Here is a 19,811-nt window from a genome sequence, read left to right on the forward strand (position 1 = left end):
AGTAGTGGGACTTCAAAAGAACCTGACTGACGCGGTGACACTCCCCCACCTCCTCCACTTGCTACTGCACTCTGGAATGTGTAGTCAACAAGTGCTCCTGCGACCACCAGACCGGGCCGAATGTGTCTCACGGTGTGGGGTAGTAGCAGGCCTTTAATAGCACCCGACTGGTCACTGCTACATTCTGAGGTGTGTAGTCCACAAGTGTCACTGTGACCACCAGACACAGCAGAATGTGTCTCACGCTGCACGGTAGTAGTGGGCCTTTAATAGCACCCAGCTGGGGCTGTGGTGCCCTTAGGAAGCTGCATACCTTACCACTGCTAACCGGAGGTAAAGTGCTTGTGCTCAATCCCCTAAACATGGTTTGATTGGCATATACCTAATTGGCATATTTAATTTACTTATACGTCCCGCGTGGAATGGTATACCAGAAACCCAGGGCCTGTAAGTTAAATGCTATTAGTGGGGCTGCAGCATTTATTATGCCACCCACTTAAGTAGCACCTTAAATCCTGTCCCGGGCCTGCCATTGCAGCGTGAATGCAATGTCACACTGCCATGTCGACTTGGCATTTAAACCCCTTATAAAGCCTTAAACTCCATGTTTAGCACACATAAGTCACCCCATTTTAGGCCCTAGCTAATTAAAAGGTTGGACATGTACTTTTCAATTCTTCATGTCCTGGTAGTGAAAAAATCCCAAATTCATTTTTCACTACTGTGAGGCCTACGTTTTCCATAGGATAACATTGCGGCTTTCTTATTACATTTAATAAGTTGCAATTCCTAACTGAGAGGAGCTGGATATATATTGTTTGGTACCTATGAAATTGTAATGCTAATCCCTCTTTAATGGTAAAGTCAGATTTTTTATTACAATTTATAAAATGCCTTCTTTAGAAAGTAGGCATTTTCCTGCCTTCAGCCCTTTTGTGCCTGTAGTCTGGCCTGGGTCACATGACTGTGTGTAACTGACAGCTAGACTTTGTGAATTCCTCCAGGACAGTCACACAATCAAGGGATTAGGTTTGCCTGAATGGGCCATCTGCGAGCAGCATGGGGGTGGCAGAACTAAGCACTGCCCCACTTACACATCAATAGCTTGTTCTCTGCCTCCACTTCACACAAAGAGCCTAACGATCCTGTACTGTCAATGCAGCCAGCTTGGAGCCAGGGCAAGGGAGTCAGGAAATTCCATGCACTTCAAAGAGCCTTTCCAGAAACTTCTCCCACCTTCCATAAGAATGGCACCAAGGTATAAAAATAGGACCTTCAGACCCACTCTTCAGTTCACTACTGGACCTGTGGGGAGAGTCTCAGAGGTCTGCTTGCTACTGTGACCTTCTGTGCATTCTGCCAGACTGCTGCTGTACCTGCAAGGGTGGTCCTACTGCCTTCAGCCTGCATAGAACATTCACAGGGTAGGCCTGCATCTACACCTCCACCGAGGACTACCCAAAGTGACTCCAAGGGCTAGTTAGCTGGCCTCCTGTTCAGAGCCACAAGGACATAACAGGATGCTACCATCTTCAACCTGCACCTGGGCCCATCCTGAGTGAGTCCTAAACCCCAAGAGGTGCCTTTCAGTCATACACCCTTGGTTCAGGTGCTAAGGTTGCCCCGATGGCATTTTCCAAAACTGAGGACTTGGACAAAACATGGCCAAAAACTGCTCTGAGAACCAGGAGGATGCTGGGATCAATGTGCTCGCCTATCTGCCCGAGGTGCATCCCTGCCAAGTTGGCTTTCCAACTATGTTGCTCTCCACAGAAGCAAATCCGTTCCAGCACTACTTAGTGAAAGGGGTATCTAAACTTGTGGAACTGTCTTCAGCTACAGCCCTTTGCTTTGTCCTGCAAGAGTTTTTCGACTTACTTTTCAGCAACTAAGCCTGAATGTAGAAATCTTCAACGTGGCTTCAACCCATGGCCATCCGAAGATGACGTTCCTTCATCGGGCACCTCCTGCAACCTTGCCCAGATGGACTTTACCTTCTAAGACATTTTTCTTCAGAATTTTTTTTAAGTCCCAAGTAACTGCTGACCGGGCCCAATCCGCTTCTTGTATCTGAACCGCGCTCCATCGCGGTCGGCCTTAACTGCCAACTTTGTCCCAATCTTGTATGACTATATGTCCGCATTTGGCACGTGGATCTATTTTGAACCTTAAACTTAAAAAAAATCATAACTCTGGTATTACTTTTGGGATTTTTGTTGTTTTAGTGTCAAAAATAATTTCTTAAAACGCACTCTATTTTACTAAATTGGTTTTGGATTTTTTTTGTGTATTATTTTCACGTTATTTCTGTTTGTGTGCTTGTTGGGAATGGGGTTTCTAATTGGCATTGGTTTCTACCCTGTCCAAGTAAAAACTGCACACAGACACTGCAGTGACAGGTCTGAAACATGTTTATAGGGCTATTCATGTAGGTAGCACAATTAGTGTTGCAAGCCCATTAGTAGCATTTGATTTACAGGCCCTGTACACACAGTGCACTTTACTAGGGACGTACTAGTAAGTCAAATATGCCAATCGTAGATAAACCAATCACCAATACAATTTAGACAGAGAGCACTTGCACTTTAGCACTGGTCAGCAGTGGTAAAGTGACCACAGTCCTAAAGCCATCAAAAACGAAATTTAGCACAGGATCAAGAACAGGTGGTCACAAGCCAAAAAGACAGGGGAAGCCCTGCAGAAAAGGCCATTTCCAACAGTGCTGAATAAAAACATAATACATTGCCTCTGCTTTTTGTGCCAAGCTACCCAGGGTTAAGCAAAGGTTAATTTAGTGAATTTTTGTGGTTCGCCCTGAAAGGGATTCTGGTTGTTGCTTGACCAGGGCTCACAACCCAGTTGAACAACAACCCAATTTCTCAGAATTATCTTTTAGCTTGCATGCATCACACACAATGCTGTATGCCAGGAACTCCAAACGATCTTGCCCAAAAACTGACGATCACTCAACCTTAGAAACACAGACAACATGCTCTTGAAACCCTAAGATGTAAGAAACAAATACTAAAACGATATTTTCCTGGAAGTGTGCTGCAGGTTTGCACCTCAGTTCCACCTGCATTAGAATAATCCCATACAATATCACTTTGAAAAGAAAACTAAATACCAATCTTTTTCAACATTTCCAAATGTGAACTGATCCAACCTAACTTCAACACTGACAACATTCGATTTTTTTGGTATTCTGTATACCTGTACATTTGTAGACCTGTGTAGCGTAATTACCTGTTACCGTTATGAAAATTACTATGTGAAGCACTCTGGGTCGCCTATTGGGTCATTTCCAGTGTATTATTAAAAATGAAATGAATACATTTCATTAAGGGTTAAGTTTGCTCTTTTCCACATCATTCACTTTAGCAGATTTTCTACCGGGTTCCTCATAACATGTCTGGAGTACACCTCTTCACGTACAGTAATACCACACCTGATAATCATTATACCAAACAATATCGCAATTCCTGGTGCAGTATTAGCCCTGCTGCATTCCTGCACAACCTGTATTGAGCACTTAAGCTGTAAATATGCATTAGTAATTTTTGGCGAAGTAGGACTACTCCTACAAATCTATGACTGTCGTAGAACAGAAATTCTCCTGCGTTTCTTTGTGAATCCATAAAAAGTAATATATCTATTTCAAATTTTGTGCGCGAGCACAGTAGTAACTTTTTCTAGCTCTGAATTGGAGTTTCACATTTCATTGTCTACTGGAATCACTGCTAAAGGACATTGAAAGTACTGAAGCAGGGTCTCTGCTTGTAAGTGTAAAAACGTAACACATTCCTGAATACATTTTATCAGACAATATAATGAACGGTTACACTTACCTATAAAACCTTAGAGATAGTTTCACTGATAGAAGTACAAATGGCACAACTGTGTAACTTATTGCTATCTGAGTCGCCACCCAAGTTATGACATCATAGACTAATTTAATGTTGGGAGACCTCAAAAAGAAATGTCTAATGTTGTTTCTTATCTGGAATAAAAGGTAAAAAAAGCGCATCATTAACATCTTCAAATGCAAATCATTTTTTTTTTTTTAATTAATGTGTTATGACATTAAAATAGTCCAAATTAAACTTCTGTAATATAGAAAGCCATGCATCAGAACACACAATAGTAATTAGGAATTGCTTCTAAACCATTGAGTGTATCTCCTGATCCAAACAGGTCCTGTATAGATGAACAATATCTGAGAATTAAAGAAGAAGGGTGAGACGGTTAATTCCGCCACAAAATGTGTAAGATTTACCACTATCCTCACCAGCAAGTTATGCCAATTTCAAGTCTGGTAAATGGCAAATATATCATCACCAGTAAACCCTCTACCTCTGCCACTGGATGTCCAGGTCTAGCTGTGGAGCTAATTCTGGCAAAATAATTTCCATCAACATTCAGGCATAGATTGACTGATCTGCTAACATGTCTAATACAGTTCACTTCAAACACAGCCACGAGTAATAGAACTTTTTTCAAAAACAAAAAATAGTGCTCTTCGTCATGCTGGGACTCGTAGAGAAACTAGATAAGAAGGCACTGACAATGTGCCACCTGCTTGAGCAAAATTTGCAATGCTCACACATACTGACAGAAAATAACTTAGCACAGTGGTTCCCAACCTGTGGTTCGGGGACCCCTGGCGGTCCGCAAAACCTCCCAAGGGGGTCCACAACTGCTCAGAAAATTAATTATTAACAGATTAGGTCCACAGCTTTCACTAATGACTCAGTAGGGGGTCCCCCGATACCAATAATGATTCAGTGGGTGTCCCTGGGTTCTAGTAATGATAAAGTGGAGATCCACAGATGTCAAAAGGGTGGGAACCACTGACCTAGCACACAAGGGTATTAGTGGAGTTTGTTTTCTCCTCCCCCGGGCTCCTCAAAAGGCATATTCAGCAACATTTGTGAAGAATTCTAGTTCACTATCAACAAGAACTTTAATTATGGCAGCTTTAGCTTGGCAGGGGAAGAAACCCACTGAAATGACAGGCAGATTTAAGTCTATGCACACTATAAATACAACCAACATTAGTTATAGTTAACCAGTTTAATGATTCAATTACTTACCAGAAATCTTCATTACTCTGAATAGCTTTTTCTCGTATCAATACTTACGACCCTCGCCTATTTCCTGAGGTATCATCTAAGCACATACAAGGAGGATTGACCTTGACATGGATGTGTTGCAATGCATTTGTTTCCTTATTTCTCATGTTATTACTGTTTTTCTGTCTGATTGTTATCCAATTGTAACTGAGATTTCTGCTTAGAATTTTTGCTCTTTGATGACCTATACCCAGCTGTTTCTAAATATTTATCCTAAACAGCATGGGTCTTTTCGATTTGCTTTTCTATAATCTTAATTTTTAAGAATCATCTAGATTGCCTAGGCATTTTTTGCACTTTGTGTTTTTTTCTTCCTCATGCGTACCCTCTTAAGGACACACTAGACACCTTCCACAGGTAGACTAAGTTCCAGGTGTCACCTGGCTCCTGAGATGAGACACCTATCCTCAGGTAATCAAGAAGGAAACTTGAGACTTTTACAGTGTCTAACCTTTGACACCTAGCCAAAGAATTCTCCCTAATGGTTTCCTAGTCAGCAGTAAGAGAACCTCTCAATGCTTAGAGACAAAATAGAAAAATATTTTTTTGAAAAGTATCCTTGTCTTACAAGCATGTGTCACCAGTACAAAAAAAAAGTTTGTCTCTGTCCCAGCGTCGTTCTAGGAGGCCGCGACCACTAGCGCTGGATCGAGAAGTGGAACGGACACATTCCAGGAGAGGTGGGAGGTGTTCCAATCCCTGACATTATAAATCTGGAGTCCAGAGAATGCTGCAATGTCTGCATAGAATGAGAGATGCCTATTTCCCATGTAAGCAGAGGATTCAAGATGGCACCAAGGACGGTCTGATGCCATAGCATTGAGAGGGCCACCCGAGGCAAGAAGAGGTTAGATCCCTTCATTCTCAAAAGAGGCCCCAACAAGTAATACAACAGATAAGGCCTGGGGAAGTATGATCCTGGATGCCTTCCACCACTTGCACCAAACTACTTCTACTGAGGCAAAGATCTCCTCCACAGAATCTGTAGTGAACCTCTTGGATGCACAGTCAGATCTGCACTACAGGATAGCCTTTTGAAAGCCTGCAAGTTGAGATCCTCATTGAGGGATGTGATGGAATCATCTTGTGAAGAGAATGAGTATCAATCCAGAGCCATGTATGCACTGATCTGCCTAGAGGCTCAGTTGAGCCACAGGAGAGATGTACTCCAGACTGCCAACATTCATATTTTGGAATTTCTTTCAAGTGCTAAGGTTTTTAGACCCAACCATACTCAATCCAGGCTCTCCACCTGGGGGTTTTGTACAAAAAGCATCCAGACTCCCTACAGGGGTAAGAAAGGGAATAGAGGGCCAAAGCGTACTAATTTGTCTGAGTTGAGCAGCTTAAAGAAAGAAAAGGGACGCATTACATGTCTCCTTTCAGGAGGACGTCACTGCTACTGCCTCTACAGCCACAGCTTGTACCTGATAAATAGCTTATTTTGTGCTCAAAGCATTCTCGGCACACCAGCCATCTTGAGTTGGGTTAGGATAGACACTGCAGCACCGTACAGTGCTCTTTAGTAAAGTGACACACACAGCATATTAACTAGAAAGAAGGGTTCCTGGCAGAAGCTCACCAGGCAGAGCTCATTGCTCCGGTTCTGGAAGGACCTCATACTGAATGTGCCACAGAGTGCACTGCTGTGCATTGGATTATTGTCCCCCCTGCAAGAGACACACCTGTTATGTTGTCCATATGTTGCAAACGGGTGATGACTGGAGCACATGGTTTGAAGTCAGAGTGTTGCGGCACAAGCTTCCTAAACAGAAGTAAAATTGATATGGGTGGAGAGAACAGCAAAAACACGGTTCAAAAAGAAACCCAAAGGAGAATACTTCTTTGTGAGAGAAGCAGGCTTAGAACCACTTCATTCCGTGATACAGGAGAGGATACTCATGTGTAATTAAAGAGGCCCGCAGGACATGACATACATACATGTATGTGGTACTGGTACACAACCCTCTGCATTAATGCAGCTGTAGTCCTGTCAGTATGTAGGATGGATGCCCACAGGTTAAGAATGGGAAGCAGCCATTGTGTGCAAATAAAAACTGCGTCAGTAGGATGAAACAATCTAATGATTTCCAAATCCAGATCATCAATAGCTAATTTGACAAATTAAAAGGTTATAGAGTAAGAAATCTCAGATGGCACCATGTTCAGTTGTGAACAGGGCTTTTGGGAAGGCTCTCCTTCACTGCACTTTTTTATTTACCCCCAGCCATTGAGAGCGAAAGAGAAGGTAATGCCACGTCCTTGCATTTAGTTTTGGAAGGTCTCACTGGAGGAATAAATTACCCTTATAAGCAGTAAATGGATCCCGAGCTCTGCAGTGCCAACTCCTCCTTAAAAGGATTTTATACTCAATGTTCTTCATAGTATTCCCCCTATCTATGTCAACGCCGGGGAAGGTGACAATATTTATTATCACAGCTTTTCCCACCCACCGCAAGGGGCAGATGTCTTTTTACAATCACCAGTCGTTCAGTCTCAACATACACACACATGCTTTTTCCTTGCCCCCTGTGTTTATCTCAGAAAATACCTCTTTGTCATAGTCAGCTCCCTCACTGCAGACTTCCACTCAATAGTGTAAAATAAAACTCGTGGGCTTCATGCTATTTCCATATTTTCTTCCATTCCGCAATAACCTCCTTTGAGGTTTCGGAGACCTTCAAAACATTTTCTAAATACTTACTCTCCTTGCTGCTTGAGTCATGAAAATTCCTGTAAAAAACGTTAAGTAGTATCCTGGGTAAACCCCGTGCCATATGGCGGAAAGTAAGAAGGTCTGTGCAGTTGGACTAAAGGTCGCTCTCTCGTAGCACACCCTGGAAACAGAAAAAAGTGGTTGTTAACAAACACAAAAGATAGCCACATACACCTACAAAGCCAGAGATCGTTTTAACACTGGCAGCTACAGAGAGGCAATTATAAATCCCGAAGGGATGAATGGGACTTGGAAACTAACCATCTTGTATGGGAGCGCTTGGTCCCCTAACATACTTCTATGACTATATTTTAGTGGCTTTTTTAGAGTGTCGGAAGCACTGTGACCTGTAGTGGCATGATCCCCTTAAACATGCTGGGCAAGTGAGTGAGAACTATTTTGTACGTGTCTATCAATAATGTGTGAATTTTCTTATCTTTAAGTTAAAGTTGTGTTCACATGACAAAATTATATGACAGAGCTCACTGATCAGGCACAGGATATTGTAATTGTACTGTAATTTTATTTGCATTTATATAGAGCTTAATACGCCTTGTGAGGTGCTGAAACTTTACAGCAGGCAGCACGCACCTCCAGAAGCTACGGGTAGCGATAAATCCAAAAGGTATTGGGTGTTGTTGGGTGCTTAGTTCGTCTTGCGCTCTGAATAAGACAATTCCATGAATTTATTCTTTTGTATTTGTGGTAGAGATTAAATTATTAGGAGTTACCTGTGATCCTTAGAGGGAGGTGTGTGAATTCATGCAGATGGTTGGTGGGATTAGTAAATGAGATAGCGATTAGGTAGTGCTAGATTGCAGGTATGAGTTTCAAAGAAGGATATATTATGACCTTTGAGATCAGTGGCGGACAATTTGCAAACAGAATAAAAGAGATTGATGTTACATGTATACTAGCCTATCGAACTAAGGGGGGGTACTTTTATTGTACTGTTATTGTTTTATTTTTGCTTAGTTTATGACAACGCTTTACATAGAATTTTGAAAGCGGCTTAAGTACCCCTGCAAATATCAAAGCTATCCCATATGAGGATGGGCCTGACTGACATCAACTATCCAGAAGGTCATTCCACCAGAAAAACATTCAAACCCATCCATGACACATTACATTCCTCACTGACTCAAGGAATCTTCTCTGTCACATATCAAACTGGACAGATCACTCCACTCCTGAACAAAGTAACCAAGGAGCCCTACAACCTTACCAATTAGCAAATAATTACACATGAACCATTTCTCAGAAAGATATCTGAAGATGCCGTCTCTATCGGGCAGTATGATCACATCAATGAGATTAACCGCCTGATAATTACCACTTTAGCCTCAAGTCACAACAATAAAACAGTAAGTATCAAAGTCATTGACAATCCTTATCATGACAATGGAAACTTCTGCTTATTGATACTGCTTGAACTCGTGGTGGCTTATAACTTCATCAACCAATAAACCCTAACAAATATCCTGGACAACAAGCAAGGGATTCTTGAACAGTGTATGTCAGTGTTTCACCTCATGTTCATCCAATATGCTTAGTACTACAATTCCCAACCGAATCTACTGCCTAGCTATTTTAATTGTGCTTCTTTTTTTTGTTAACTTCGAGGGAATCACTGCCTGAAAGAACAAGTCGATATTTAGGGGTGAGGGGCCAAGCTGCCTTTTTGCGCAGGTCCACGATGCAGATGTGGCCTGCTTAGTACTACAATTACTGAACTTCTCGTAACACAGGTGAACCATGCGATGCACTCTATGATTCCGTGCTGAAGTTGACTATAGTGCCTAAGTGTAAGGCTTGCCTTTCAGCCACCATCCTCCGTGCTGTATCTACAGCTTAGCTATTTTAATTGTGCTGCCTTTTAACTTTGAGGGAATCACTGCCTCAACTTACTAGTTGATATTTAGGGGGGCGGGGCCAAGCTGCCATTATGTGCAGGTCTGCACAGTGGGTGTGCCGAAGGCAAGTCCATCTGCGCCTGTCTGCGTCCGCATCAGGGCCAGCGCCAGCCACTATGCTGAAATTTGCACAGGTACAGTCCTGATCTCTGATCTCTTGAAGAGTCTTAGGCCCAACATAAATCCCAATAGCCACACCTTGGCCTTAAGCCACATATAGGACCTGGTTGCATGTTACAAATGCCTAATGGAGTTTGGTATCTCTTTTGATCAAACTAACATTAGGCAACCCAAATCTATTCCATCTGCTTGTCATTGACAGGGAGGCTTAATTAATGTTCGTTTACTAAGTAAACACGCCTATGAAGTACACAACTTAATCATGGAGGAATTATTTATAACAAAAACATGGCTAAAATCCTAGGCCAACCCTGTTATCGCGATGGCTCTCCCCTGGGGATTACTATGATCAGAAATGGCAGGCAGGAAGGCTGTGAAGGGTGCAGTAGACATTATCTTTTGGGACACTTTTCGGGAATGCTGCTGCTTTGACTTTGTTTCTCTCAAGGGCGCTGAGAATCTTGGTTTCTGTTTTAAAATTAGCCCCTCCCATTCAGTGGCAGGCTGCCTACTCTATAGTCCCCAGGGCTCCGGTACGTCATTTCTTTCCTGCGCTGGAGAAGCTTTTGATTCTTCTTCAATCCAATATGTCACCTTTTTTGTCCTAGAAGAACTCAATTTCCATTTTGATGACTCCTCCAATCCCAATGCCATCTATCTGTCAGACACTCTCAAGATATTAGGGCTCTCACAAAGGGTAACTGCTTCCACCCATACCTTAGGCCATACCCTGGATGGGATTTTTACAAACAGTCCTGGGGAATTGCTTAAAGACTCCGTTCCTCAATCCTGGTCGGACCATAGCCTAATTTTGTTCAATTTGGCTGACGCTAGCCACAACTTTCCTAAGCCTCAAATTGACATGAACCTCAAGATTCGTAAGTGGAGAGCAATGAAGTCTCACCTTGATCTTATTCCTGGGCTTACCAGCACCGCATCCACTCTCACTGGCAATCTCAGTGAGGACCCTGACTTGTTAACAACTGGGTCCGCAATTCCACTTCCGAACTAGCCCCACTTGGCAACTCCAAGAAATGCTGGACCATGGTATCCGTAAGGGGAACGAGGACAGACTTGGACCAGTTAACGGAGATTCTAGAATAGCCGCCAAATTGCACCTCCTCCCTGGGAACGGGATTAAGATTATCTCTGGGGTTAGAGACGTATAATGTTATATCATCTGCGTACATAGACACGATTAGTCCTTTGGATTTGAAGCCTATGCCCTTGTCTGTGTGATGTTGGCAGAGTCTCGCACTAGGGGTTCCATTGTTATTGTCAATAATATGGGTGATAATGGGCATCCCTGCCGTGTGTCACGGGTGATGGAGAACAGTTCAGAAAAGAGCCCATTCAGTTGAATGCGGGCTGCAGAGTTCGCCATACAGGAGTTTGATTTGCTTAATAAAAAGAGGTAGCTCCACGCCAGGAAGTCAAATGCCTTGGTGGCATCGAGTAGTGCCACCAATGCGGTGACATAGGGCACAAGATAGTGCATGGATGCAAACATTGTGCACAGGTCGTGGGAGGTGGAACGGCCTGGAATGAAGCTCGACTGATCTGGGCAGATGATCAATGGCAGCAGGGGGGATAGTCGATTTGCCAGTATTTTCGCCTATATTTCATTGTCAATATTTGTGAGCTAGAGGAGGCAATAGAAATCACAACACTCTGCCAGTTGCTTCGGTTTGAGCAGGGAGACAACTACTGCCTCCCTTAGAGTGGGTGGTAATGTCCCAGAATCTACAGAGTCAAGGTACTTGTCCAAACAAGTGTGGGGCCAGAAGTTGGGCGTATTCTTTATTTAAGGTTGTGATTAGCCCTTCTAGTCCCGGGGCTTTGTCCTCGGGGAGACCTTTAATCAATCAATGATCTTGTTCACCGTAATGGGTTTGTCTAGGTATTCGCGATGTGCATGGTCCAACCAGATCAATTGTATGATGTTAAGGTATGTGGTTAGCTCAGCCTAATCTATCTGTGCAGACTGCCGGTATAAACAAGAGTAAAATTTAGACTTCACTCCTAAAAGCTCAGTGGGGGAGGAGACCAGTTGTGAGTTGGAGTCTAGGAGATGTGTAACATACGTTGATGCAAGAGGTGCATGCAGGAGACCTGCCAGGGTTTTGCTTCAGCACTCTCCTTCTACGTAGCGACATGCCCGGGTCTCCTTAAATAGATAGTGGGTTTCCCTGGTCGCTTCTTCATTTTATTCTGTGTTTTTCCTGTGGATATCGGCCAGTGTGGCAGGCTTACCGAACTAATATTCCAATTCTAGTGTGAGGATTTCACTCTCTAGTCTGGCCAACGTGGGGTGTATGGCCTTTTGTACCCCAGCCTAAAGGGCTATGCAGGTACCCCTTATCACCTCCTTGAAAGCCTCACATACAATAGATGGAGAGCTTACTGAACTCTTATTGTGCTCGAAGTATTCTGTTATTGTGGTTTGAACCCCTTCATGGAATGTGGCACCGCGCAGTGCCCCTGGTTGGAACCGCCACGTGAATGCTCTTGGTGCATTGGGTATTCGTTGTCTAGCCTAACTGGTGCATGGTCTGAGAGGGTGTGCAGGAGACGTCAGTGACCCAGGTGGAGACATCGCTTATCAGAAGCCAGAAATCAATAAAAGACCATGTATGGCGATGTGCTGACAGGCACGTGCCCTCGTGGATCTCAGGGTGTGCCTCCACGCATCTAATAGACAGTTGTCCGACACAATGGCGTTCAGGATTTTTGTGGCCTGGTGATCTAAACTCCTGGCTGCGCCTCTACGGTCCATGTGGTCTTGCATCACAGCATTAAAGTCGAATCCCCATATGACTGAGCAAGGTCCCAGTCCTGAGATATGCCTCCGAATCTCAGTGAAGAAAACAGCATTATTTATGTCTGGACCGTATATCGCAGCCAGTGTCACCAGGTGTGTGTACAGTGTGCCTGCAAGTATAACACATCTACCCTGTCAGTCTAAAATGGAGCGTGAGAGTTGCCAGTGCAATCCTCTGCGGTTTAGGATGGCTGTTCCCCTTGCGTAACTAGAGTAGGCAGACGCATATGTCTCACCCCACCAATTGGCCCGCAGGCCAGGTGCTGTTGAGTTGGTTAGGTGTGTCTCCTGTAAAAAGCAAATGCTGATTTTGTGTTGAGCAAAGTAGGAGTGCACTAGGCGTGACTTCCATCTGTCATTAAGGCCACATATATTCCAAGTGATGCAAGAGGTTTCAGTCATACTATCTGTGTGTGTCATTTTGGTCGTAACCCAGCCTCTTGTGTTAGCTGCGCGAAATCGTGTTGTGTGCAATGCGCATGATAGCTGTGACTTGTGTCGTGAAAGTGATGCTTAGAACATAACAGACAGTAACATTTAATGTAAAAATGAAAACATCCCTTCCCTCTCACCTCTCACTCCAACCCCCGAACTCGGTTGAGTAAGTAATTTCCCTCCCAACCCCATCACCATAAAGTAAAAGTAGTAATATTGCGGGATACATCCCTGGGGATGCAGCCAGGCTGGGTCTATGCTCTTCCGTAGTGGTCAGGTGACCAGATTAAGCATAAATAGGTCAACCCAACATGCAAACACATCATGATAGGCTTATCCATTACAACAATTGCCGTCTCATCGGCCCCGGACATATCAAGGTTCATGATTGTTCCAGTGTGCAGGGGCACTTCATTCTATCTGGGTAGCTTTTTTTTTTTTAAGTGGGGAGACGAGGGCCTCCAGGGTCTTAGAGCTATTCAAGGTCAGTTATTATCGCTGAGGCCCACCTCCACCACTTTAACCATCGACGGATCGCCTAGGGTTTTTCAACTCTTCGTGGCGGTCTTTGCGAACTTTAATACTGCTTTTGCATTCATGAAGAAATGATTGTCTGTGATTGTTATCTGTAGTTTGGCGGGACATACCAAGGCGTAGGGGACCGCATTTTTCTGTAGAATTCATTTGACCGGCAGAAAACATCAGCATGCCGACTGCACTGCCATAGTGAAGTCGGGAAGCAGGGAGATACCATTACCCTTATGTTGTAGAGGGCCATGCTGCAGGGCTCATCTCAACACTGCATCCTGGTCACTATAATTTAACAGCTGAGCTATAATGAGCCTCGGGGGTGCCCGGGGGGTGGAGGGGGTGGTTTAGGTGCTCGGATCGATGGGCTCACTCCTTGATAAAGACCATGGAAAGGCAGTCGACAAAAAGTTTTTGTAGCATTGTTTCCACATAGTTTTCCATTCTGGCAATGGCTGTAGACTCCCGCACTCCAACAACGCGTAGGTTATTGCACCTGAATTGGGCCTTCAGGTCCTCATTTTTGGATTTAATTTTTTCCAAAACATTGCCCATCTGTAGCAGGCATCTACTTGCAGATCATGTGCATTTGAGACTAGATTCTCCAGCATGTCCAATAGGGCTTCATGCTTATCAACTCGTTTTTGTACATGTTCCAGCTTACCATTGAGCAGATCTAGTTTGGCATCTATGGCTGGAATGAGAATCTCTTTGAGTCCAACCTCCAACGAGGATTTGTCATCTGGGTGTTCTTGTGATGGACCCGCGCCACACTACTGATCTGACTATAGGGCCAGCATTTTTCTCAAAAGACAGTTTTTGTTGTTTGGCGTCATGTTTCCCCATTGTGAGAGGGGTTATCGTTGATCGGTTTGGAGTAGTCAGGGATCAGACAGCTCCTGATTATACCACCTGGAATGGGACAGAGGTGTCCCCCAGGAGCCACAGGGCCAGCGCAATTGAGTCAAACGGCTCAGCAGTCAAACAGGGCTCCACTGCCATCCTCCGATCAAGGGCTCCGCTACACCCTGTTGCCAAGTCTGACAGGGGCCACGAGCAGGCCAAGATCTTACAACAGATGTGCCCATTGGCTCCATTGGCCTTCTCACACTATGAGTTTGAAACAGTGGCTATCACTAAACTCTTTGGCACGGCTGCAGTCCTCCACAAGACAGTCTCTCAACACCCTGCCAGTGGGTAACTCTTACTGGCCAGGGTGATTGGGACTACAATAACATGTTTTGGGGAGACCCGAGTCTTCATATGTCTGCAACGGACAGTCAGTATAGGGGGTATGGTGCACCCATCTACCAGCGGCACCCTGGGTGAGTTGTGCCATGCAGGGCTCCGGGAATGCAAGGCAGCAAGCAGGGGCAGTGCGCAATTGTGTACCGTGAACATTTAAAGTAGAGTTTTACTAACATGAGAGGGCTCGAGGCCCCCCCAGTAATCCCAGACCAGGGGTACCTGGTGCAGACTGCTTAGTAGTTGTTGAAGCCTCTGCTGCATTAGTTATCTCCTGAATGGTGACCTCACCTCACCCTGCCCACCATCACAACAGGGGAGCACAACCAGGCCATCACTGCAGCATTCGTGTCAGGATTGCGCCCTAGGTATTCTTAGTCAGCAAGGTTCTACCATTGATCATGCCACTGCATTCTTGTAGGGTAGCAGCCTTCCTCGGATCTACCCTCCGTCGCTGCACGACTGAATATTCTTCTCAGGCCTGGGTGGTTGGGATAGCTATAACATGCTCACAGAAGGCCTCAATTTGCCGCAGTGGGCGCAGGGTGTAGTGTGTGCAGGGTGTAGTGTGCACAGCAAAAAAGGCCGGGGCACTCCCCATGATGCTCCAGGAAGGCTCGGTAGTACACAGGGTGGGGCGAGCCCACCAGCCACTCCCCAGGCCCGACCGGCGAGGGCCCCATGACACCAGGCCCCAAATTGAGCCGCAAGCACTATGTTTCCATGTGTCCCATCTTGCATCACAGCCCTCACCTCCTCGCTATATGGTACCGGTGGTCTATCCAGCTGCTGAGTGAGCTCGGCTCTGTCTGCAGGTCAGGCCTTCTGTAGGTGCTTCCCCATCTCACACGTCAGCCCCGGGTGCTTGGGAAAGCACGCAGTCAGGCCGACCATGCTGTACCTCCTCACTTTAGGCCACACCCGTGTTCTGCGCCAACGATCCCACACAGGCCTCTGGTCTGCCCGTCTACCTCCCAATAAGCAGTGGGCCTCCAAGGTGACCAGCAGTTATCTGTACCAGCCACAACGTTGTGTTCAAGTGTGGGGTGGACCCGCGTAGGATCCAGTCTTTCTGGCTCCCCCAGAGCTCTCAGCACAGGCTAGATGCCACACCGGGTATCCTCACTCCCGCCAGTCCGTCCAGTGCACCTTAGAACCAGTGATCAGACCCTCACCCAGCCCTAGGGTCAGGTCAGTGTGTCCAGCTGCTGAGCAGTTTTTGCATTCCAGGCTGCTGCCAATATGCTGATTATGTCAGATTGTCGATCCGGTTGGCAGAGCCACTCTAGAGCGGCTATCTTGCTGCTCGGTCAGGCCATGCCCCACAAGACTAACCCAGTTTCAAAAGATCTCCTTAGCACCCACCCATCAAGCTATCTTGACATGCATATCCAGATCTCCACCTGATCCTTGTCCTCTGTCCATACTACATGCAGTCATTGATGTGGTAAATCCCATCATTAGCCACATCATAAACACTTCACTAAAGGAAGGGATAGTTCCTGCCAAGTGGAAATTGGCAATTGTCAAGCCACTGCAGAAGAAACCTCTGTCAGACTTAACCACCGTGTCCAACTTAAGGCCCATTTCCCTCCTCCAAATGCTAAGTAAGGTCTTGGGAAAAATAGTTAACCAACAACTTATCACTTTCCTTGAGAATTTCTATCGTCTTCTCACCCAGGAATCAGGTTTTAGGTCCAAACACTCTGCAGAATCAGCACTCCTTGAAGTCTCAGAAATGATTAAAATTACCTTAGACTCAGAGAAAAATGTGGTGCTGATTCTACACACCTAATCGCTCCATTTGATACCATCTCCCATGCCATTCTATTATAGCAGATTCAGAATATCAGAATCTCGCACACTGTCCTAGCTTGGCTGAACTCTTTCCTGACCAGCAGAAGGCACCCTTGGACAGTTTGTGCCACAAGAAAGAAATGTCACAATGGGAGTGCCACAGGGCTCTTTTGAGCACAGTACTTTTTAATATCTATATGACCCCTCTGGTCTCCTTAATTTCCTCATATGGGATCGCCACTACATCTTATGCTGACGATACCCAATTGATCTTGTCCTTAGACAAAAATTCATTTAAGTCAGAAACCAACTTTCAGAACTGCTTGTTGTACGTTTTTCGGTGGATGCAAGATAACCACCTTTTTTTTTTTTTTGTTTATTAAACATTTTGCGATACAGAAAAATACAACCAACAAACCTGCCAGTCAACATCATTAGTGTGTTACATACAGTATGCTATTAGGTGTCATATAGAAAGGAACATATTACAATAGTCATCATGTCCATATCAATAGGAATTACAAGCCACTAGACTGGATACAGGAGCTCAGAGGGCCACAACACTCTGCCTTAGTGCATAGAGAGGGCAGCCGTGGAGGAAGACAGGGGCAGCGATCAGGGTCATGTCAGTATTACAGGCATTGCCTCCGTGATGTGAGAGGAAAAGAGTGCGACGTACCCCTACCGCCACCCACCTCCCAGGGATCATTCACTCAAAATATCTCCTTCTGATTCCCTGCTCTGATGTTCCCGAGCCCAACTCACAAACGGATCCCAGATGTCTTGGGGCCTGGATGCAGCCGTCAGTAACTCCCAGAACGTGGTTAGCTGCGTGTGCCCATAAGTTACATCCGCCAGCCAGTCCCTCACCGCGGGCACCCTCCGTCTACCCCAGTGGATCGCCACCCGTCGCTTAGCAAACAGTAGAAGCAATGCATGCAGCTTGCGCGATGGTGGCGGAGTGTCTCTGACATATCCTAGTAGCCCAAGCAGAGGGGAAGGGACGTCCGAGCGGCCCACAATCTGGTTTACCAGTACAAAAACCTGAGACCAATAACCCTTCAACCTCAGGCAGGACCATGCTATATGTATAAAAGAGGCCGAGGCCGACCCACATCGCCAACATTCATCCCTCTCTCTGCCCCATTCTTTTCAGGCTGATGGGGGTTCTGTAGAACCTATGCAGGTATTTAAAATGTATTAAACGCAACTTGTAGTTTGGCGAAAGCTCAGTAAGCTGCCCACAGCAAAACTCCCACTGTTCCTCAGATATCTCAGGTTGGAGCTCCTCGTTCCAATATAGCATAGATTTAGGCGCCACCCCTGGTGCCATGTTTTGCATATGGCAATAAATACGAGTTACCAGCTTACGGGGAGCCCACCACCGCCTCTAAAGCTGTAAAGACTGGCGGTGCGCCAGGGAACTCTCTGGATAGTACCCGGCACGCCGCACGTAGTTTATGGTACAAAAATAATTCGGAAAAAGGCGCCGTACCCCCCTCTTCCGCCACCGGGGGATGCATGAACTTGCCATTGGGAAAGAGGTCCGCAAAGGTGCGAAGATGCAGCTTGTCAATTAGGTGACCAGCTATCCCATCAGCCACACAAGGCAGCATCGGGTTATGCAACAGAGGGAGCGATGGAGCATACAACAATGGGACCCCCGCCCTCCTGCGCAACTCCTCCCACACCCATTGCAGCGTCCCTGCTGTGTCTACATCCGCTCTAGGGCGCCGTGCCTTGGCGCATATCGCCACACCAAGTGGAAGGGGCGCCACCACATCTCGTTCCACTGCCACGTGAGGCTGAAAGGGGACAGGGTGGGTCCAAAAATGCAGGAACTGAGCCTGAGCACAGAGGGCATACAGTTTCATATCTGGGGCACCTAGACCTCCCTGTCGCAGTGGTAGTGCCAGCGTTTCCCACGCTACCCTGGCCTGTCCACCTGCCCACACCAGCGCCACCAGGCAGGACCGCAGAGTGGCAAAGAAGTGCGACGTAAGCGGTATAGGTATATTTGACGAATAAATAAAGAAATTTGGGTAGCACTATCATTTTTGTCAACGCAATCCGCCCAGTTAGCGACAGGGGCAGGGAAGCCCATAATTTCACTTTCTCGCTCAGCCACATCATAGCCCTGCCAAAGTTAAGGTTCCAGATCTCCTGAAGGTTCCGGCTAATCCAAATCCCCAAATATTTGACTTCCTCCACCTCCCAGCGCAGGGGGTATTCGGAGGACACCTCAGCAGTGCTGTCCGTGAGGGGAAAGATTACCGATTTAGACCAGTTGATGGAGATGCCCGCAAAGCCCTCAAAGCGGACAAATTCCCGCAAGATGGGATCCAAGTTGTCCGCAGGATTGATAAGATAAAGGGTCACATCGTCCGCGTATAGTGATATAAGGTTTCTAGAACTGAAGCCTATACCTCTTGCAGTATGATGTTGTCTAATCCTAGCTGCCAACGGCTCCATAGCTATGGCAAATAGCAGTGGGGAGAGAGGACACCCCTGCCTAGTACCACGCAAGACAGGGAACGGTTCAGACACCAGGCCATTTACCCGCACTCTGGCTGTAGGCAAAGTGTAAAGCAGGCGAATTTTCCTAAGCAGCAGCGCACTGAAACCCATCCTTACCAATATATGGAATAAATAGGGCCATTCAAGAGTATCAAAGGCCTTAGTGGCATCTAAAAACACCACGGCAGCCCTGACCTCAGGGTGTAGGTAATGCAATGCGGCGAAGATCGTTCGCAGGTTGTGGGAGGTCGCTCTTCCCGGTATAAAACCGGATTGGTCTGGGAGTGCGATCATCGGCAACATTGGCTGCACCAGGTTCGCGAGCAGCTTGGCCAGGATTTTCACATCTACATTAATCAGAGATAAGGGCCGATAGGAGTTTAGGTCGTCAGCAGGTTTATCCGGCTTCAGCAACGCGATGATCAACGCCTCGCGCATGGTGGCAGGCAACACCCCCTTTTCTAAGGCCTCCTCGTACACTGCCAATAACCGGGGCGACAGCTCATCCAGGTACGCCTTATAGAAAGCTGTTGTCAGACCATCAGGTCCCGGCGCCTTGTCAGGCGGCAAGCTCTTGATAACTTGTG

At 46.0% G+C, this 19,811-nt stretch overlaps 1 protein-coding gene and 1 long non-coding RNA gene across 4 annotated transcripts in view; one reads left to right on the forward strand and one right to left on the reverse strand.

The window, feature by feature from the left end:
• Positions 1-19,811, forward strand: part of LOC138296599 (uncharacterized) — a 433,062-nt gene that overhangs the window by 155,109 nt on the left and 258,142 nt on the right. The gene's annotated exons all lie outside the window — the stretch shown is intronic.
• The window catches only part of MBOAT2 (membrane bound O-acyltransferase domain containing 2), an 841,228-nt gene that overhangs the window by 30,147 nt on the left and 791,270 nt on the right, over positions 1-19,811 (reverse strand). For both annotated transcript variants that reach the window (XM_069235893.1, XM_069235894.1), the window contains 2 exons: positions 7,837-7,969; positions 3,849-4,000 (listed from right to left, as the gene is read on the reverse strand). In XM_069235893.1, the coding sequence (XP_069091994.1) occupies positions 3,849-4,000; positions 7,837-7,969 (285 nt within the window). The remainder of the gene's footprint in view (positions 1-3,848; positions 4,001-7,836; positions 7,970-19,811) is intronic.

Source organism: Pleurodeles waltl, chromosome 5, assembly GCF_031143425.1.
Source record: "Pleurodeles waltl isolate 20211129_DDA chromosome 5, aPleWal1.hap1.20221129, whole genome shotgun sequence".
NCBI classification, from domain to species: domain Eukaryota; kingdom Metazoa; phylum Chordata; class Amphibia; order Caudata; family Salamandridae; genus Pleurodeles; species Pleurodeles waltl.